Genomic DNA, 23,122 nt, shown 5'->3' with positions numbered 1-23,122 from the left:
TAAGGAAACACCTGCATGGATCACTTAGCAGGATCAGTCTCGCAGCAGGGAGAAAAAGCCAGTTGGAATGCATGTCTTCAGGATACTGCATGCTTTCTCTGTTGAAACATGCAAACTAAAAAGCATGAAATGATCTTGGCTGCTCTATAGCACACAACTGTCTCAGTAACTCCTTTTACATTGGCCATGGTACCTTGCCATCAAGTTTTCAATATGCTAGCCAGACGATTCTTGATGATACTAGCCAGCCTGTATTCTTCTCATCCAGCAAGGAGTAATAAAGTCACAAGCAACACTCTGCTGAATTTTGCTATTCAGAAATACTCAAGGGTTGGGAAATTTTGTATTAAATGAAAGAGACGTAGCTCTGCACTGAAAATTTTACACACTTTTGTAATTTACAAAAAAACCACCAGCAAAAGTCCTTAGTGTTTCCAATGGTACTAGGTTGACCAAGTCTCTCTTGCGCAGAAAGTGTGTCAGGAGACTAGCAATTAGTCTCCTCAACCACAGAAATGAGAAAGGGGAATCTGGCAGATGTTGACTACATCTCTATATAGTAGATGCAGAAGAACAGCTGTTACAGTAGGGATTGTATGGATTTTTTGTGAAAGTCAGTAGCAGATGTCACCATCTGCTTCTGCCTTCTCAATGGAATAGAGGCAAAAGGGACACTGAAAGGTGATTTAAAAAAAGGTAACAACAAAAAACATAAATTCCGAAGATACCCAGACATATTGACAAGTAGGGGAAACTCCTACCCCCTTCCCCGTGGCAAACCTGAGATCCAGATGAACAATAAAAGCAAAGAACATTCCCTATTCTCTTTAAATCATGATTTCTTTTCATTTTAATATTACTACATGTACTTTGACAATGTTCAGCCTGCAATCTAACACCTAGCCATTTCCTCCCCGGCTGAAAGAGATCACAGAAATGAGCAGTTGTATCCTTTCCCTCTGGCTATACAGCAATGGTTTGATGACAACTGCTTTACCAGGGTTGGTATCAGAGAAACAAAAATTCCCTACACAATGATGTCATGTGTGGAGGCAAAGTATTACTTAGGGGGAAAAAAAGCAACAAAAACAAACAAAACTTCTGTTGCATTGTGTCAGGAAACATGCTGTACATGTTTGTACATCTTGGTAGATTAAGATCAGTTGAGGCAAGCAATGAAGTGGTTAACCAAATCAGAAAGTTATCTCAGACATCCAAAGGCACATCTTGTAAACCTGAGAAAACCTCTTACACAGAACTGAGGAGAAAAAACAGTAAGAGCTTGTCTGGGAAGAAACGAATGACACTGTCAACAAGTAGTTTGCTTTTTCACTCGGAAGAGAAGGTATTAGTGAGATCCACAGCCCAACAAAAGAACAGGAACCTTTCCAATGAAGTAAAAAAAGGTTTGGATCAAGCCCCAGCTTTCCTGAAAACTAGACTTGCTAATTGCCTCACTCTTTCACTGTCAAACCCGTCATCTCACTGAACAGAAATATCTTTCAAATATTGCTATAGGGCAGACATTTCCACATTGATAATAGTGGCAGACATGTTCAGCCACCACCAGAAACTAGGTAGCCACCAAGTTCCCCATTTGGTATCCCATAATGTTGCCTTGGGGAGTGAGGGGAGGGGAAGCATCATTCTGGAAAAGTTTTTTAGACTTACTTTTGGTTTTCATTTTTGGAAAAAGAGGCCACCTTGTAGCTTTCTACTACTACAGAGCATTTTGCTTTTCAGCTCCTGTCACACTTAGACAATAAATAACCTTCAGAAATGGAAGATCCCGCTCACCTTGGCATTATCATAGATCAGGAAACACTTGAGCCATACTGGAATAAAATTGATGAAAGTAACTGAAGAAATCAGTTTTAGCAAGGTATACTGCTAATACAGTTCTTTTCCCCAAAGGAAGCAAGTCATGCTTATCTTACATTACCAGACCATTACTGGAAGTACTATGCCAGACCCTCAGCTGGCATATATCAATGTGACCCTATTCACTTCAGTGCAGCTATGTTGATTTATGTGAGCTGAAAAGTATGTACCGGTCAAAAAGTGACTATTTCATCTTACAAAACTGTAAAAGTGACTAAGTGAAATGCAAGGGAAATCAAAGGAAAGGCAGTATGTATAATAAAAAGAAAATAACAGAAAGGAAAGTACTACAGAAAGGCTCAAAGTAGATGTGTATTTTATTAAGATTAGTCTAACATAGCCACTAATTTTTCTTCATATGAAATTTTAGATAATAGTTTCTGCAGTTACATACAAATGTATCTCTTGAGTAGGGACACAAGTACTTGTGCAATTTAATAATGCTGTACTATTCCCAAATTAAGAGGTAAGGCTTAGGCAGTGGGTTCAGCCAACCTGGAATTTATCACTGGTGTTTTTGTAAAGTCACTCTGACTGTCAGAACATGAAACATCATACTTAAAAAGAAAGCCCACACAGCAAACTTAAGTGCTCAGCTTTACAGTATGGCATTGCATCTTAAGAACTACTCCTATGACAGTCTTTCTCTCATAGGGCAAGATAAAAGTAGAAAACCAAATGTTCTCAAAGCCAGGACTTCTTTCAAGGCTTTGTGATTTTGAGGAATACGACACCACTCATATTAGACTTAAGCACTCTTTACCCTTATGAACTCTGCGTAGACTTCCGTATTATTATACAGGCTACATGAGATTAACTACTGGTGCTCCTTTCTGAGTTTAAACCAGAAGGCTCAGAAGAAGAACTGGCATTCTGAAATAAGGTGTGTATTCCTAAACTCTTTTCACAAGGAAGCAGTTCTTGAGATTAGATAGTTCTCATTTTCACTAGGTTTGTGTATTGCTGCCCCTACAGTACAATATCAGAACACTATATAAAAAGGGATTGTGACAAATGTACCTGACCTTCTTAACCAAACTAGCAATAGCTTAGTTCAGACTCCAAAGGAGGTAAAGGCCTGAGCTGTAGCTGGGTAAAGAACTCCTCCAGGAAACGCACAAAGGGCCAGAGTGACCCACAGTGCACCAATGCACATGAGCTTGGAACACATGAATAGTGTGTGGTTATTCCAAGATTCAATTATCAAGGAACAAAGAAAGTTGTGGGTACAAAGAGTCTCATAGATACCTTTCCCATCACATGTAATTTGACTACAAGCCAACCACTTTATCCCATAAAGATGAGAGCCTAAATGAGCCGTCTTTGAGGTCTCCCTGCTAGGCAATGTGGCAGTGCTCTCCTTGAGTTAGGATGCCTCTCAAGGTTGTCCCTTGAGCCAGAAAGACCTTTCTACTCATGACAGATCTTTGGATAAGTCCAGTTTGAGTTCTCTTTAAATTGCAACTGGACTTCATTGCAGTGCCTCTCCCCTTGATCTGGAACCCATCTCAAGGTTTGAGATTCCTTGCCTGGGACTTCATTACCCAAGGTGGAGAGATCCCTTATTCATAACAGATGCTCAGTAAGTTGCAGAGCATGCTAGTTCATTAATACTAATGAATAAATGAAAGAATTAATTCCTTTAGACATAAACTATTGTACAGGTCTGAGACTAAGATTGGAACTACCTTCACTAAAGTTCCACCAGGAGTTTAGAAAGCAAGGAAGTGTACCCTGAACCTCATGACTCAGTGGGTCTCCCTTGCACTTAAGTGCTTTCGGTTTCTGTGCAAATCATTGTAAATTGATTCTAACTCAATTTTCCTTCGCATTTTTTCACCTATGTAGTAAATGAGAGTGAATCTTGCCTTCAAACTTTGTTAAGTCATACTTTTATAAATTCGTATAAAAACTATTTTTGTTAATAGCTTTGAGGGTGATTCTTTGAGGGACCCTGAACCACTCATTTACAATACAGATCATGAAGCAAACTCTTTACAATTGTCTACTCAATTCAACATCAGTGACCAGCTGCTAAAAGCCACTTGACAGACAACTGCAATTCACCATCCTTCACCATGAGCACTGGTACTTCAAATACAAATACTTCTGTATTTGATCATGGTCCACAGTTCAGCCTGCCAGGTACGAAAAATGCATTCTGCTTATCCTTAACAGTGCCTTACAATGTCACATACCTCATGGATCCCTGCCTACAAGAAATACTGGGGTTTGTCTCTTCACAGTGTTTTCCTAGAAATACATTCACTGTAGGAAGCCTACAGAAATTTTCAGAAGTATGGTTAACACTTCAGACATGCACTGTTTGCCAGGACTGATCATAGAATCACACACTGTTAAAGGGTTGGAATGGACCTTAAAGATCATCTAGTTTTAATCCCACTTGCCATGGGCAGGGACACCTCCCACTAGACCAAGTTGCTCGAGGCCTTTTCCAACCTGGCATTGAACACTGCCAAGTTTGGAGTATCCACAACTTCCCTGGGTAACCTGCTCCATGTCTAACCATCGTCTTCTTAATATCTAGTAACCATTTCTTCTAAATATTTAAACTTCCCCCCTTTCATTTTGTACCCATTACTCCTTGTCCTGTCACTACAGTTCCTCATGAAGAGTCCTTCTCTGGCTTCCCTGTAGGTCCCCTTCAGATACTGGAAAGTTGCTAGGAGATTTCCATGAAATCTCTTCTCCAGGCTGAACAGCCCCAACTTCCCCAGTCTATCTTCATAAGGGCGATGCTCCAGTCCTCTTATCAACTTCATTGTCCCTCTTCTGTACTTGCTGCAACAGTTCCATGTCCTTTGACCAACACTGCACCTCAGCAAGAGACACTGCCACAAAATTCTGCTCTTCTCTGACTCCTAGGCATCAGGTTATGTGTAGATGAGATGCACATAGTGTCACTACCAATGGGATGTTGTATTTGATCCATTCAGTGTAACGCTAAAACAACTGGAATAATGGTATGTAATACTGGAAGAAAATATGTGTTGGTTTATTTAGGTATTCCCAATCACTGAAATCAGTAGAATAAAAAAAGGCCAAACCATAAGGCATTTTAAAATTTCCATGTATATTAGCCTCTGGGCATAGGAATTAGAAACTACAGTTAAGTCCTCCTTTTCTCCCAAAGTGCCTTTCTAGTCTTCAAAAGTATTAGGAAAGTGATGAATGGCTATCAAGAAACAATCTCAAAACTACTTTTCTTCCACTTTCTTACCTGCACAGTTTCTCAGACTTTCTACCATAAAACCACTATGCAAATGGCACTAGCCTGTGGTTACAGTCACTTTCATGGCATGTACTCCTGCTAAGGCAAACACAGCATTTCTAGGACAAGATTCCTGTTCATGGCATAAGGGGTTTAAAACTGCACCCAGCACATACACACAATGAAAAGTACAGCCTGAGGCTTCAAAGCACAAACTTGGGTTCTCCATGGGGACATTAAATGTGTTGAAAAGGACTTTGGATTGATAACTGCATTGCAGCAGTGTCACATCAGGAACAAATGTCAGAGAGATCAAAATAGCAATGAGTACTGAAGTTTTCCTCCTTCAAAATGGCAGAAGTCTACAGAGGAGCAGCACAAATGGTAAATGAGTTTGCATAATTTCCATCTTGTAGCTCCTTAGTGTTACTAGAAATCACGCCAAGCAAATATTAGTTATTGCATATTCTCTCTTCATGTTGGTCAGAATGTTTTAATTACATAGTAATAACTCAGAGCAATTTGGACATCAGTTTACAGCACACTAAGAATATACCTTGGTAGACTCTCTAATAGAAAGCAAAGTATTAGGGCTTCTAAATGAAACAATGTAGTAAATTTAATTCTCTTTTAATTTTGAGCTTGTGCTGTCATTTGCTTCAGTGAAGTGATGCACCAGCCTCTACCACCAAACGTTTGATGCACCACTTACTGTAAATGCTGCCTACCCAGCGTATGATGAGATTTCACAGCTGTGACTTCCAAAGACTGAAATCAATATTTCAATCCTATTGACATCAACTCTTTTTTTCTTTTCTTCCCCCCCCCCCCCCCTCCCCCAGCACAGTTACAATTATGGTCTATTTTACATTTGTAAGCATGATTAAAATTTTGTGCCAGGCTATAATTTATATAATTGCATTCCTGTAAAACTTGAATTTATTTTTCATTTAGAAACAGACCACAACAAAAGGCTTCTGAACTGAGAACTCAGTTTTCTGTGCTAATATAAAAGTTTAATTTTAGACTGTTTTCTACAGTCACAGTACTTACTTAAAGAGCAGAGGAAAACTGTCATTGTTAAAGAGACCTATAATCAGCCATGGACTCTTACTCAAAATACCAGCATTAATTGTTCATAAAGTACTGTAAGCGGAAAAGGGATGATTAAGTGGAATTTAAGCTGGATTGCTATTAAGGATTAAACTGAAAGGCATTTTAAAGCCATGTGTTAAAAGCCGTCTTGTCAGAAGGCATGGGCTATAATTCAAAATTTTTTCAAAACACACTAGGCTGTACTCATTAGTCTTTCGAATTTAGAGCATCTATTATTTCTGTCTCTCAATTTGACATTTATATGCAAATAAAAACCTTCAGCATATGTCACACCTGAAATTGCATCTGTTTATGTAGTTGCCCGACTAAACATTTAGAAAACTTTCCTTTTAAAATGTGTCTTTTTAACATTTTAGCCTTAACTTATTATCAAGAAGGAAAGAGAATGCAGGGATGTTATGTTATTGCAGTATCTCTCTTTTGATACACAAAGTTAGGTACACAAACCTCCCTTCAGCATCAGAGGGCTACAAAATGGAATACGATGCTCAAAAGGGAAAGCTGCTGCTCTGTAGGCTCTGCCAGAAGGGTGACATTAAATGCCATGAGTAGGCTACAAGTCATGACACCCTCCCTACGGAATTCTGGCGAGTTTAAATGAAACCTGTGGATACGTTGTTTCATTTTTCTGATCAGATGTATGCAAAGTTGGGAAGAGGTTCACATGGATTTTCTAACCTCTCCTGGGGCTTTCGTGATTGAAGAGGATGCCGTTCACAGCAAAGAGATTGTAGGCTTCTCTGAAGTTCACCACAATCCAGTAGGCATACAGTTTTGCTGCCCCTATAAAAATAATTTTGAAGCGTTATTGTATATCTGCTCAGCTTGCACACAGCTCAGACACAGACACACACACATCTATTTCACATGCAGGGTGAAGTCCACATTTCAACAGCAGAGTGCTTTAGAATTTCATTAATTCCCTATATGTGTCAAATTTTATATGGAAAAAAAAATCCAGCCTAATAAACAGCAGCTGACAGGGAAAATACTCATCTTCTGTGCAGCCTCTGAGCTGGCCAGAAAGCATTAGGGCACCTTCTTACTTGTTTTCTTATACACACTCAAGCACAGCATTTTTTCTTTTACAATATAATTAACACAGAGCGTGTGAAATACACCACTGTGGTGACCTTTGCTAATTAAAAAAAAACAAACAAAAAAATAACTTTGAAGGAATAAAAGTGAAAATCTGGTGCCTTAACACTTAAATTGATTTGAAAGTTTATCACCAAAGTCCTCCATGCCCATTGCTTCAATAAGTGTTTCAAATTTCATGTGAGTTCATGAAGGAAGAAGTGCGCTCTTGGGAGTTTTTCATTTAGGCAACAAAAAACCCGAAACCTTATCACTTCAGTGGTACCTCACAACCCTTTGTGAAGGAAGAGTCACTCTGCCTCTTCCAGCCCCACCCCATCTCCCCCCTCAAGAGCTCTTCACCTCTGAGCTGAATGAACAAGGTCTTGAGAAGTGAGATGCTAATTTCCAACCCCCAGGCAATGGCAGCAAATACTTTTTATATAGTCATTCATAAAGGTATGCCTCTCAACATGTCTAGTCACTTTAGCTCTATCATGATTCTAATCTCACACACAAATGACTTCAGCCCTGAGACATGAGCAGGGAGAACAGACAGACAGACACTGTACACACACACCATCAGCAATCCTCACCATAAGGCGATCTTGGGTAAAAAGGGGTGGTCTCCTTTTGCGGGATTTCTTGCACTTTTCCAAAAAGTTCACTGGTGGAGGCTTGGTAGAACTTCACAGAGTTGATAAGGCCACAGGTCTTAATAGCATCTAGAAGTCTCAAAGTGCCAACTCCATCAACGTCAGCAGTATATTCTGCTAGGTCGAAAGAAATCTTGGGGAGAGAAAGAAATAAAACCCCACTAATTTTATTAGGGGAATCAGAACATGCTGTGATCATGCACAACCAAACAAAGTAATACATCACTTGTCACAGACCATCTAAACACTTCTGTACAGAGTAGATACTCAGAATACAAAAGTATCCTCAAAGGATTTCCAAGAATAAATAAGTAGTTCCATAAATAGCAGAACAAAAAGACTAGTGTTCCCTGGGATTATTTTCCCATGTGAAGTAAGGCGTAAGCCTCCCCCCAGTGGGAACATTATCAGGCACTCTTATCTCCACAGCTGCCAATTTTCACAACATTCACTTGGGCTTAACGTATTTGACACACTTGGATTTGGTTATAATTGCCCAAAATATATTTTAAAAAAATAATAGGCTAGACAGACAGCATGACAGCACAAACATATATCAAAAAAACCCCAAAACTTTAAACGACATCTGAAGTTTTGCAATTTTAACATACATCAAAGTTCAGAGAAGACTAGAAATATCTGCTATCAAAATGAGACTACCCACCCCATCTGACCAAAGTGTACCAGAGCTGTTGCTTTTGGACAGAGGTTAGGGGGATGATGAAGTGTGAGAGCAAAGGGTCGAGGTATCCTAAAGAAACCGGACATCTCCAGCTGATATATTCTTCAAAGTATGATAATAAACTCATGCACACTGGTGGGCCAAGAGTCCTTTTTCTCTCCCCACTCCAGTATTTCTCAGTTATCTTTATGATGAGCTTGTGGCCTATGCCACAATCAATGCTCAAGTCTAAGCTTTCAGAGTATTTAAAAAATATATTAGTTCTTTCCCTTTCAGTTACAGCAGAAAAAAAAAAATTGGAAAAAGCAAGCTGAAAGTAAGAGATGTGTTGTGACTAACTCAATTTGCAGGCAGGAGAAAACATGCTCAGAAGGAAGCTCACTCTTTTTGCTTGGTGGGTACAGGTTGGTTTTTTGGATGTTCTGACAAAGCTCCTGTACTCTAAGGAATTTTTTCCCACCAGTTCCCACCCCAGAGGCATGTTCCTCCCTCTACACTCTCTCTCCAATCCAGGGATTTTGCCTATGTTAGTTTTTGAAAAAATTTTCCCTGTTTATACTGACAATGTTATAAAAAGCAAGGAGAATGGACTTTTAGAGCAATCTCCCTCATGGTCCCGAAGAATTATGTCCCCTCTGGCTGATGATTGACTTCCAGGAACAAGCTATAGAGTGATGGCAACATTGCAGTCCCTTTATAATATCTATGCTGGATGTTAGTGAGACACTACTGGTATCAGATAGTACAAATCTACAATACCCCTGACTTCATTAGTCTTCAGTAACAGGGTAGCTACTAATGGACTAGAGAGTAAATGACCATAGTGGGACAAGCTGAGGTGTCACAGTGAAAGCAGTGGGAAACCTGTCACTTACCAGTTAGTTTTTTAAGGATCTTTGCAGATTCAGACAGATAGCCCTACATTAATTTCTTTTGTTAAGCCATTTTCCCTATTCAGTAATTACTGGAAGTTTAAGGCTTATTTATACAGTAGATGGAAAAAAAAATTCAATTAATTTGAGTTTTCACTTTTGGTTAATTTAATACAGGTACGAAATTATCTGAATTGTGTTCCTGTTCTCCAAAATAAAAAGATTCTCTCAGAGTTTTGATCTGAAATAGCTAACAGTATGAACAAAACCAAACCTTACTTTTTTTTTTTTTTTAACCAAAAGAACCTCCCCTCCCAAAATGAAACCTGATACTTTGGCTTGTTAACGTGGTATGACCCAGCTGAAATTTGAGCACTGATCTACCAAGAAGTGATGTGCATTTTTTGTTTTAATCCCTTTGGCACAAAGATGACAGACACTTAAGGTCTCTCAGCTTCAGCGTCTAAGTAACTCTAAGGAAAACATTTTAATGAATAGGTGATACAGTCGACAATGCACTAAGGAACATAAATTTGTATATTAACCACATGTCCCAGCTTTCCAACAAAAGGCAAAACACTTACTAATTGTAGCAGAACCAAGAATTTACTTATATTAAGGTAGTTTCCAACAAATAACCCCGAAAACATCACCCTGAAATGCAAATCTTTGCTTACATATCCTACTACAAAGTAAATGCCACATGTAACTGAGGGAGTCTGAGATCACAGATTATAAAACCTCTTAACCAGAGAGGGCAATGAGGCTGCAGCAGTACTGGGAAATGCTCTCCCTGGCTGATGCAGAGACCAATTTCACAAGAGATGCTTTTCCCTATTGCCTGATGAATGACCTCAATCTTCACCTACAAAAAACCACTCCCTGGGGTGTGAGGTAATTGTGCCTCCATGCCTACTGGGTCTGAGTGTCCCCAGGCAGAAACCACCAGTTTTGTGTCTGTTGGGTGGTTTTGCAATGCGGACAGTTGTTCACCAGAGTCAAGATTCAGACCACTAAATTCATTTCATTTTGGAGTGCAGGTTAGACAAGAATGGCATTCATGAAAATAAAAGATGATTTTATCTACTAAAACATCGAGCACCAAAAATTCTGGACTGTTAAGACACTCTGTAACAACAGGCAGTAAAACTGCAAATATAGATAAAAACAAACCAAATTTTAATTTGATTTTAATTCAAAGTTAAAAATGCAAAAGAGTCTTATAAAATACAAGATCAATTAAGTAGTTAAAAATAAAGCAGGGCAGAGCAGGAAAAGGTGATAAGTTATCCCTTACTACATTATTTCCCTCTCCTTATACACATTTTTTTGTGCAAGACCCACAGGAAGACTGTAAAAAAAACCAACAACAAAACCCAACAAAAAACACAAACTAAAAAACCAACCAACCAACCAAAACCAAACCAAAACAAAAAACCTCCCAAAAAAACCCTCAAAACAAAACCAAACCAAAAAAAAAAACCAACATAAGAAAGGCAAGGACCTCATTAAGAGGGATGTGCAAGAGAGAACTGACATGCATGCATAACACAATAAAAGACTGAGTTATAGAAACAAAATATAGAATCAGATTCAATAGATATTACTCATAGAAATAATCTCCACTGGTGCACTGTGCTCCAGTAGTGGAAATACTTGAGAGAGTAGATATGTCATGGAAATGATTGTAAAGGCAGGTGTATGAAGGCTAAGAACAAGTCATACTTTATGAAAGATGAAACACTTACCCAGTGGAAAAAAGTGCTTGGATAATACCTACAGATGAGAGCTTTCAAACTGCCTACTTTATGACAACTTTCTTAAGTGCCTGAATTAGGAAGATTGTCTTCCTGCACACCAATAAAGACAGTGGTGAGTCACAGCAGAAGGCCTAATGAAGATGCTCCTGATCATGCTTTGGCAAAACCATGTACACACTCCTCTATTAATTCAGCTCCTTAAAATAGATGCTCCATTCTTTCCTCAAAAATCCAAAATTATCCGTTACTATCAACCGCAAAAAGTAAGACCTGCAATTACAACTTATTTTGAAGGATGCACCAGAATTTTTTTTGTAATGACTGGAATAGGGAAAAGAAGCTTCTTTGGATGGCAGAAACTTTAAATCTGCAAGTTTTCTCAAAGAATATTGAAGTCATGGATCCAGTACTACTTCGCCTTCTTTGGACAGACTTTGTGACAACGAGAAAGCACAACATACCAACAAAACAGAAATTGTCTGCTTGGAACATGTTAGTCTGAGTGACCTTGGCACTCCCTTCCCATGTATAATGAGGACACTATGCTTTTGCAGTTGTCATTATTGATCCTGGAGATACTGTAAAGTATATTCTTCAGATATGTCTATTTATTCCATTCAATAGGTAGTGATAAGTGTGCCATTAAAAGTGGACAGAACACTAAGGAGACACTTAAATCCTTGGTCAAAAGTACTTCAAATTCCAGGGTTTCACATTATGAACACTCTGCAGAATTTCCTCACAGAATACTAAAACGCAAACAGACTCCTTATGTACATAGGAGTTCTATATACTGAGTATCTTCACTGCTGGATTAATCCCTAATATATACATTTCAAATATATTCTCAGGCAAGAAAAGATTTCCACAGCAAGGCTCACCCATAGAATGGTAACATTTTCTTGAAAAAAGCATAGTTTCATTAGTTATAACACTTTGGAATCACAGGACACAATATGAATACACTGAACCACATAATTTCTCTTCTTTCATGTGGCTGCAATCACAATGAGTTTTGTGAACTTGTTTCTACCTTTTGAATTTGAACTCTTGCATTCCCTCCCTCCCATTTCTTTATAATCACCAGATTCAATCTCTACAAGAGATTTGAATTTAATAGAGCAATGTTTTAAATATGATGTTTCCCAACTGATCATTCAAAAGCAAGCTTAGCAAGGTCTTTAACAAGATTTAAAAGCTTACTGAAAATTATCTAAATGAAAACATATGGGTCTTACCCTCCACAAGACTACATTCCTATCATGTCTATAAGCACTACATACAAGACTGTCAACTTAGTAACACTTGCTTCTGACCAATGCATTGTCAGCACTGGTGATATTCTGAAAATTATCAAACACAGGTTTGGCTTTCTGAGATACTTCATCTCTGTTTTTTCATTTGGAACAATCCAACAGATGGGCTGCAGTCATACTAACTATCAGTTTTCAACCAAAAAACCCCCTGTATTCTAGCAGAATATGCTTTAATGCTCTACCTAAGGAATATAAATAATGATTTGAAACTTCATCTCTTTCTTACAGCTTTCTCAGTTTCAGAAGATGGAATTTCTGGAAGGCTAGTGTTAATAAGAGGGAAGGTTTTGTGAAACCCCAAAGGAAATAGGATAATATAAATATAAATTATTATTCTTTCTCTGTAAAAGGAAAGGTGGTTAACCTAACTATAACATCAAAATAAGCATCTTTGCTCTCTTGAAAAAACCTACTGTAGATTCTTGAGACTTAGCAAAGTAGAAGATATGTATTGGGTCACTGAGAAAGGTTTAGACCTGAAAAGCAAATCACAGAACAAAAAAACTGCTCAGAAATTTTTCAAGTCTCACAAGTTTCACAGTGGTTACTTTTTTGTATTCTTTAAAATAAATTCTGTTTGCTTTGAATATTCAGTGTGCCTTCCACTGCCAATAAAAACCATTGGGATCACTTATATCATCTCAGTAAGCAAGCTGCTCAATCCCTAGGAACAGGCATGTAAAGCATAACATTCCAGTTGTTAAATCTAATGCAGACTATAGGCCAAGCATTCCTATAAAGTCCTAACACAATGGGGAAAAAAAAATCTTAGGGATTTTAGGAAATCTAAAGAATCCAAGGGGACCTGGGTGATGTCAAGAGGATGGGGAAGAACCTATATATCTACGAAAATGTCAGGTAACCTTCTAGGAGAATATGACAATTCCTCTTCCTCCCAGCCTCTTAACTCATAATGAATGCTTAACTTATTGTCCTCTCACCCAATAACAGAAGTAGTTGAAAGACACAAAATCCCCCAAACAGCTATATACTTTGCTATACAGAAAAATAATCAATTCCATAGGTCTGAACCGCTTATGGTTAAGCAATACTCTTGATCTCTTAAAGCCCTACTCAACTTCTTAGCTAAACAGAAATTGACTAAAAAAATAATGACAAATTCTTAATAAAATGAACATTCTTTTTGTAGTTTTATCTTCTTTCCTATTTATTTCCCTGTTCTCTCATTAGCAAACCAGAAAAAATAAAGTAATCTGTATAAAATGAGAGTAATTTGACAACATGATTACAAGCTGAGAATTAGCCAAGAAAATTTTTATAAGTGGAAGCAGAAGTCAACATTGTTTCCTAAAATGCATGTTAGCCCAAGACATCATAATATTGCTGCAGCAAGAGAGTTTGGGTAACTTGGATTTTCAAGGTACTCATGATGTAAAGGAATAATCAATGCAGCTTCTAAAAGATGTGCTTCTCTACCAGCGCTTACATTTTGGTCGTAGTGGTGGAGTTTCTCTGCAGCTCTGTCATACTGTGTGACTGGAGAGACTTGCTGAAGTGGTTAAAAGTTTGACTTTGACACCACTGGGCCAGCATTTCACCTTCACCTCTAACTGCGAAGACCCAAACCAAAGCACAGAAAATAAGCTCTTTGCTGTTTAGTGATTTGAAATGATCCTTGATGCTCTTCACATTCTATAATAACTTCCTTTGTACAGCTGAAATACCCAGTGATTCCCCCTAACATACTGCACAATGTATGTTTAATATGGCAGTTTCTTATGGTTTGGCTTGTGTAAGTCTTCCTCACAACTCTCCTCCTGATTAATTTCAAGTTCTTGATGCATACACTCTGAAATAAGCTTTAAAGAGAAATAGCTTGGCATTATTAAAACAGGCTCCCTTTTTCCCCTTTTATGAGTAAAAACTACTACTTGCTTTCTGTTGGGGGAAAAAAGAGAAAAAAAAAAAAGAATCAACCGAAACGAGAAAATAAGCATAGAGAAATATTCCCTGAATAGTTAAAGGTTCATATTTACTGGATCCCTTATCAGTAGGGCTTGTAAGTTGGATTCATTATTCAGTTTCTTTAGAAAGGGACTCCTCCCTGGCAAACTGCAGGTGCAGTTGTAAATCCAGCTCTTGAGGTCATCACATTCACCTTTGCCTCTAAAGCAGCCTGCTGGTATATGCCTGACCAGTTAAGAGCTATAGAAGAACCACCAATTGCCTATTATTTCCAAAATTTTTATGCACAATCTTTAAATTGGAATATCTATTCTCCATTTTAATAAAACAAAGTCTCCTACATATTTTACAGCTGTCTTTGCCATTGACTATTGATTCAAAGGCATGTTTAGAACAGATCTCCATTACAGGTAATTTGTAAATTGCTTATTCTTCCAGTCATTAACTAGCTACTTTAGTGAATTAAGAGAATTTAACAGACTGGATTAAAAGACAGTTGCCCAGAGACAGTTCAAAGGCAATGGACACAAATTGAAACATGAGAAATTACAACTAGATATTAGGGGAAAAATAAACACATGGGTAGTCTCATACTGAAACTGGTTGTGCAGAGAGGCTGTGGCATCTCCATCCTTGGAGATACTCAAAACTTAATCAGACATCACCCTGAGCCACCTGCTGTAAAAGCTGGCCCCACTTTGTGAAAAGAGCAGGTCCAGATGATATTCAGCGACTGCTCCCAAACTACATTATTGCATAATTTTAAGAAGGCAGGGAGATGGGATTACAGCAGCGTGTTTCAATGTTCAGACATGTAGCACCATCCAATGACTAGAACGTGGATGGACAGTGTGCAAGAACAAGGCCCGGCCTTGTGGAAAATCAGCAATTCCTACTGTGGGAGTAGAGAGTTGTTCACAGCAACTTTTTGGAGGCGCATAGTCCAGCTTGCTATTCATCATATCTCCTCCAGAGAAGAGCTTCAGATAGAGGAATGCTCAGATCTGATAGTAAAAAAAAAATACCAAAGCAGAGGAGGAAAAGGAGGAGGGCTATCACAGAACATGAGATTCAGTATGGCCATAAACCTTTGTCACAAAAATGTAACCTCCCCATTAGTTTTGCTTATCTTCTCATTCATTTGTTATTAATTTGGTGGAACTGGGGAGTTGTCAGGGTTATGTGATGCAAGGGATTTATCTTGCAGAACCATCTCCAACCCACTGTTCTAAGTCTTCAGTTTCAAATTACAGAGATTAGAAAAGAAGCTTTTAAAAAAGGAGCATTGATTCTTTATTCATTGTCAGCATGATTTTGTTCAGGGATAGCTTTGACAACATACATACACACTCAAGTTTTTAAACACATGCCACATGCAGCAAAGTCAGGATGGGTTTCAATGTTTCACATTTTTTAGCTTCAATGGCTAATGACATCGTAATACCCTAAAAGCTTTCTTACATACTGAAGTCCAGCTGTGCCAGAGGCTTTAAATGCTATTTAGCAGAAAGACAAAAAGGGGCAACTTGCAGAGTCACTAGAGAACATTCAAAGGCAGATGTAAAAAGATAGCCAATTCATTTCACTTTATATGTACATGGGGAATAGAAAGTTATGAATAAAATGCATGCAGAGAATGCAGTCACTTCCAAAGAACCATTTTTACACACTTTCACATATAAAGAAATTAATTTAAAACATACAGGTGATTTAAAATTGTAACATGACAACTAGTTTATAGTATTAATTTTTATTTTTTTTTCAACTCCTGAAGCTTTTTAAAAAACTTGTATCCTTGCTTCCTTGATGCTTTCAGAACACAAAAGTGATAATAGCATCACAAAAAAAACAAAACAAAACCCACAGACCTTCACCACCTACCTGCTTTATGATTTTGATAGACTTTCAGTGGATAGCTAGATAGATATTGAATTAAAGCAATAATCTAGTATGGCAAAGGTTTGTTAACAACAATCTCTTTGCTCTTTGCCTCCCTAGTCAACAAGACTTCAAGACCTGAGTTAACACAATGGATCCTCCCAAATATTAACAGAACTTCTGTATTGGCTAGAAGCTAGAATTAACCCAAAACTTTGCAAATTACTACCTTGCCTGACTCTCTTGTACCTCTTACTAACGCATAAAGCAAAATATCCCTATGTTTATGGAGCCTGTCAAAAGTTTTGATTTTTTAACCAGAAAAAAATGTTTTCAGCATTTATCATCACTGAAGATTCCTTCCCAGACTGCAATTTCTTATGTTGCATAGCACTGTTAAAGAAAGCTTAAAAGCAGTTCAAAGAAAGTACCAAAAATGCTTCTCCCTTCACGACAAAATAAAATATTTAGTAAATGGAGTTTTGACATACTTGATTAGGGACCAGGGTCTTTTTTCCTTAAGGGCATTTAATTCGGAAACAAAATGTACTGAAGAAAAGCAGATCTTTTGTAAAATAATGTAAATTGAATTTGAAAATCTTGAGAAAACTTGCTATAAAATGGTAAACTTTTTTTTTAATAAAAAATATTTTTTGTTATTCTTTTCCCCCCTGCCCCCACATTATCTATTGGCAATTGTCTGACCAGTTCTCTAAGCTATAGTTGTCATTATTTTGGCTTGACTTTCTCTGCTATATCTACCTAGTGACTGATGCAGCACAAATCATGATAAAAAGATGAGAAAAAACACTGACTGCTGGCAAAATCCTGTAATTAATTCTGACCAAGCTGTGCACACTCTGAATGAAGCATCTATAGAGATATGACATATACTTTATAAAAACCAACTTTCTATGATGATTAACAAGAGCTTTTACTTTTTACTCTATGGAAACCTCTGTGATTTTTAATTTTGTAAAATTAAAAGCCTTTTCTCCTTTGAACAAGAATTGCTATCTCCTTCCTAACAGCTAACTAGTGGCTTCACAGGGATTCTCCAAAAAAAAAAATAAATTAATTAGATGAATGTGCATGTATTACTCATTAATGGGACCATAAACCCAATTAGAGGGATTGCCCATGAATATGGGCCTTGAGTCAGCCATTCAATTTGAAAGCTAAAGGTGCAGACACAGCCAAGTCACTGCAAGAAAACAAGTTACCATTTCACTGTGGAACCGAGGTAATGCTGTCTGGAAGCACTCTTAAACCACAGCAAACAAAAGATAAAGCAACTTATCTTCTCTCTTTTACTGACAGCTACTCAAAAATCAAACTACTTAATTCATCACAGCCTAGAGCAGGCAGGTACCTCAGCTCTGACCACACATGGCAGCTTGCTACCTTGTGGTGCTTCAGTTATGGAAGAGCTTTCAAAACAGGACTTCAGGGAGACAAAACAAAAACACTAATTTTTGAGGAAATGAATATGCATGTGCATACACGCACACACACACAGAGAAAAAACGATGACTTGTTTTCTTGGGCACAATGGAGAAATGGTGGAATCGCCACTCCCGGAAGTATTAAAAAAATGTGCAGATGTGGCTCTTGGGAACATGGTTTAGGAGTGAAGATGGCAGTGTTACATTAATGGTTGGACTTGATCTTAAATGTCTTTTCCAATCTTAACAATGCTATGATTCTATCTAGGGAACAACCTTTGCCCTGAAGTACCTGGGGAGGGAAGTTCTGAGCTCAGAGTTCAACATCTCCACCTGTGTGGCATCTCAACAGGTTGCCCCATTTGTGCACTCAGTTTAGTCTTAAAATAGTACTATAAAGTACTATATAAACACATTTTCCAAATAAATGCCACCACTTCGGTCCTATTCCTGGTCCACTCACATTGTTCAATAAGTCTACATTCTCCCCTTACTCACCATCACTTACAATGTGTCTTAATGTTATACCTCCACAGATCTAGTTCTACTTTCTGGTTTGCCATAAATCAGCTAAAACTGAGAACAAGTCTTCTTCAGCTACAAAGCTTTCAGCACACCTCAGACTTCTATGCAATTAATTTCTGAGGCTTTTTTTTTCAGTTTTACTGCATGTGTATTAAGAAATAAATTGGGATGGCTAATTGTATGGGGCAAATTTGGGTGGACATGCATGTACTGACAAAAGACATGCTCCCACAGTTGCCACCTTCCCAATTCTTGCTCCAGTACTCCAGCAGGAATGACTGGGAAAATGAATAAACATGCAACAGCATGTCAAGAAATAAGTCACCAAAGTTTTTTTCAGTTTTCTTTTTTGAAGAGGGCAAATAATCGCCTTTTCTTCCAGTGCATAAGGTCATCTTCTGTGAAATTTCACTCTGAAATCTTACTCAAAGAAAGGACAACAATTCCAAAACCAATATATTTTTTCCTATACACACCCAGTAGCATTCTTTTCCTTTTACTTGTTCTTGAGAACAGCTGATACTTAAAAACATTCTTTAAATAAATATAAGAGTCTGAGGTTTGCTCTTGCTCTGAAAGAAAACCATTGACTCTTTCAAATGTATTAAACTTGCAACCAACAAACCAAAAAACCACCTTAAAATGCTAAAGTGGGTGAACCCTAGTAGAGGAGCACTAATACCCCTACCTGTAGTGCAAGTACAGGTACTAAATACGATTAATTTCAAAATCAAGGTATTAATAGCATTCATACAAAACCAGTAGCTGATGATGGCTTTGTTGTGAATGATGTAATAAACCTGTAGAAATAGCTTTCAGTAAACTCACCATAGTAACACCTAACTTTAACATTTCATTTCAGGCAAGATGGGGATAGCAATAATTACATACCTCAAAGTGGACTGTGATAGTTCTTCATCCTGTGTAAGGAAGCTACAGGAATGGAATATACTATTACCACCACTGCTAGAGCTCAGATTTTAATGTTGTTAGGATACTTATGAAATCACGAGCCTTACATCTTTTCCAGTTGCATCCTTTCAGGGCGAACACTATATGACAGTGAGCACTCTGAACTCAAAGGCTATCCCCCCACATAAAATGTTCTACTTAATCAACTCATGTGTCTCAGAAGGATGTGGGTGGGTGGCTGGCTAGAAAGAAACCTGTGGGATGAATTTGAAAAAAACATGTGTCTTGACAGGTATGTAGGGGTAAGGTGGAGAAGGCCAAGGGGCAGAGAGCTTAAGGGGATGAGACCCTCTGGTTAAACTTTATTGAACAAGCAGGACGATACTTGCAGAAAACAAATCAGTTTGTTATTTTTTCTGCTGGTATCCCCTTTGCCATACTTTATTCTTACATTTATTATTGACTACTAAAGCCTCTTCACTACAGCTCTTAGAAAACAATGTATAGGCATACATTTTAAAAGGCAGGTTTGGCACTCATGAGCCATGGTGATCATAAATCAAAGCAGAACATTGCAACTGATTTGTGTACTGCAGCACACAACCCTAATTTCAGTCCTGTTTTTCACCTAAGTCTTGGGTTCTGACCCAGAGAAAAGGACTAGGAATAATAGCTGCTTTTCACTTGGATATGAAGGTAAACCTTAAATTCAGGAAGTAGGGATGTCATAGTCAACTAATTGCATAAAAACAACAAGTTTGGGAGTTTCCCTCTCACCCCTAAGAACAAATATTGCTTTAGTACTCCTGACCTAAAACAGCATTGAAGTTTTTGTCTCTAGTAATGCTAGAAGCAACAAAAGACCATATTGACACCTACGAGACAGTGCCTCTCCTCGTCTATACTATGGTGTGGCATTTGGCCTGCCAATAAACCCCCTCTCAGAGGAGCTTTGAGTAAGACTTGATTAAGATATAAAAAGCTCCATCAGCTTTCACAGTGAACTTGGCAGCCTCAGGATGAGGCACGTTGGAAAAGCAATATGGAAGACAAGACCAAGTTGCCAAAACACACTGAACAAATCATTGGAGATGATCAGTGGGAACATCAAATTTCACAAATAAGGTGAAGTCTGTGAAATTGTGAATGACTGCATTTTAGTTTTAAAAGAATGCATAGCTCAGGCAGATGCCATGTCTCTATTGTATGCAAATATTTTATTTCAATTAGCACTTTTCAATCATGCTTTTTCTTTTCTGAATGACTCACAGATACCTCAGTCAAGAAATGGCAGGATCAGAAGCACATACCAACAGGCTGCATTTATCTCACAGAAAGATAAATGTGTAAGGAATCATGTAAATCTATCTCAGGATTTTTTTGAACCTGTCTTCCCTTCCAAACACATTTTCTCTACATGCCTGCAAGCCTCTATAAAACAGCATACTCAGTTTCCACGTCCTTCCAAGCAAGCAGTATTCATAAGAATTTAATTGAAACTAAGGAGATTGTATTTCCAGAGCTTATCCATCAGGCAGAAGAAAAAAAAATCAAGTTCAGTCTATAAGTTTTATCACATAGTATTAAGCCAAAGAAGAGGTCATAATAGTAACTTGTCCACAAATGCACATACAAAAAGGGGAAATCTTTAGAACTTTTACAGGCCACTGAGAGAGTCCTGCTGCACAGGCCATTATAAGCAGTGATCGTCCATGAGGGAAACACTCTGAATAGCTGTGAAGTACGGCTGGATGAAAAAACACTGTGAGTTAACATCCGTGATTGCACACAATACTGACATAAGCTAGGAACACTATGTCTCGTGGCTGCAGTAGGAGTTTTAGCTAATTTCCAGTGTGCTGACCCCAAGCTGCTTTGGGGCTCTGAGCATCCTCACCTGGGACACAAAAAGTTCTGTCAAGGAACCACAAAACGTTGGGAAAAACATAGTGGTGCCGCCTATTAGCCAGGGAAGCAGAGGAAATTTCTAAACTGTCATATGGGAGTTTGGAAACATTAGCTAATTTTTGATCCTGCATCACTAGTATTACCAAAGAAGCTGTGCTGGGAAGTCTGAGAAATGTAAATAGTCAATGGTGATGAAAAATTCTATAATTGGTAAAAAATTAAAAAACTTCATCATGAAAGCAAAACCTCAGCATTTCACTTTTCACTCCTATAGATTTTAACACCTCTTATGTTGCAAGAGTACTCTCTCCACACACAAATTTAAGCTGATATTAACTGCAGTTGTATCTGAAAATATGTATTTTTAATACTGGTCAGGTTCTAGGCAGTAATCCCTTTCTCAGAAACTGAATGATTTAAATGAAGTCATAGTTGCTAAGTGCACTAGTCAGCCATATATCATGTTCTCAGAAGTACAAAGAGTACTTGAGGGTGAAAGGTTTTTAGGATAATGTACGATTTCTGCATTAAATACAGAACTGCCATTATATAATTTTAGCAGCTTGCCAACCTTTTTTTTTTTTTGTGAGCAGAAGTAGGGGGGAAAAATAAGGAGGTTGAATGGAACTAAAACAGTACTGTTTGTACCCTGGTAAATATTAGGGAAATGATAAATGATCCCTAGGACACAGACTGATTTATGCAATAAAAAGTAAAATACGGTGGGGTGGAGCCTTTGTGTGAAAATCTCATCCTTGGACAGCTACAAGGTATGAAATGCACCCAAGTGTCTCAAATCCCTCAGGGTTGCAATTAACTCATGATAACCACACCCATGAGAACTGTCTCCTTTGCTCCTCTGTTGGGTGGGAGGAAAAGGAGAGAGAAAGAGGTATATTTCTGATTATGAAAAAGAGAAGATTGACAGTTTACATTAGTGAACCCTTTAAAATCAAACTGTTAAAAGTTCTTATTTTTTTTAATTAACAGCATGAGTAAAGAGAAGCCACATCTCATGTCACTATGATAAAGGAAAAAACAGATTAAACATGACAGTAAGACAACTACAAGCAAAAAAAAGCCAGATATATGCATAAATCAGACTTGTTAGTAGCTCTTAATTAATACAATAATGAGATTAATAAAAAAACCAGACAAAATACAAGTAAACCTCATTCTGCAAAGGCTATTACTCAGAAAATTCAAATAAAATGTGCTACTCTTAAACTGGCAACATCGTTTGGCAATCCTACCTGCATGCAACTACATCTTTTTTTTTGCTGCTTGCAGTGCTAAAAGATATCATTAGAGAGCACTGAAGTCTTATACCCTCTTGTATTTTCTTGTAAAAGGCTGAACTCTTCCTAGAAAATTAAGGGATAATGCTAGAAAGTTTTTTCATTTTTCTTGTTGAAAAAAAAGTGAGAATCAAACCATTTTACATTTTTGAACTATACTGGCTATACGGACAATCCTCAGGTTCAGGAAAACAGACTTGGCTAATATATATACAGCTCAAATTAGTTGGTATCTGCTTATATCCTTGGTGTATGGAAATGCAGATGCATTTTTTCATGTTATAAGCTTGCCAAATTTATGGAGAAAATAGCTACTATGCTCGTAAATTATAGTGATGTGTCGGCCTAATAACACATTTACAGCACATATTTATCCTGCAGAAAGAGAAAATAAACAATGAATTTTCTTCCTGGGGTGAGAGAACTCATAGATACTTGATTCACTTTACTGAACTGATAATATTTTCTCTCTGTACAACAAGAGCAAATACTGTGCAATGTATTGGCACAGGAACTTACCATATGCAGGTATGAGATCTAAATAGAAACTCTGCCAGGTTTATACAGCAATCTGATCCTAGTAGTCTTGCATACCCCCAACACTTGAGTTCTCATCCACAACCACTAACACTTTTGAA

General features: G+C 37.8%; 1 protein-coding gene across 2 annotated transcripts in view; it reads right to left on the bottom strand.

Moving 5' to 3' along the window:
* Positions 1-23,122, bottom strand: part of GMDS (GDP-mannose 4,6-dehydratase) — a 419,946-nt gene that overhangs the window by 252,896 nt on the left and 143,928 nt on the right. For both annotated transcript variants that reach the window (XM_064662987.1, XM_064662980.1), the window contains exons 5-6: positions 7,903-8,095; positions 6,908-7,012 (exon numbers count right to left, since the gene is read on the bottom strand). In XM_064662987.1, the coding sequence (XP_064519057.1) occupies positions 6,908-7,012; positions 7,903-8,095 (298 nt within the window). The remainder of the gene's footprint in view (positions 1-6,907; positions 7,013-7,902; positions 8,096-23,122) is intronic.

This window comes from Pseudopipra pipra, chromosome 1 (assembly GCF_036250125.1).
Source record: "Pseudopipra pipra isolate bDixPip1 chromosome 1, bDixPip1.hap1, whole genome shotgun sequence".
In the NCBI taxonomy this organism is placed as follows: Eukaryota; Metazoa; Chordata; class Aves; order Passeriformes; family Pipridae; genus Pseudopipra; species Pseudopipra pipra.
This window is presented reverse-complemented; position numbering and strand designations above follow the sequence as displayed.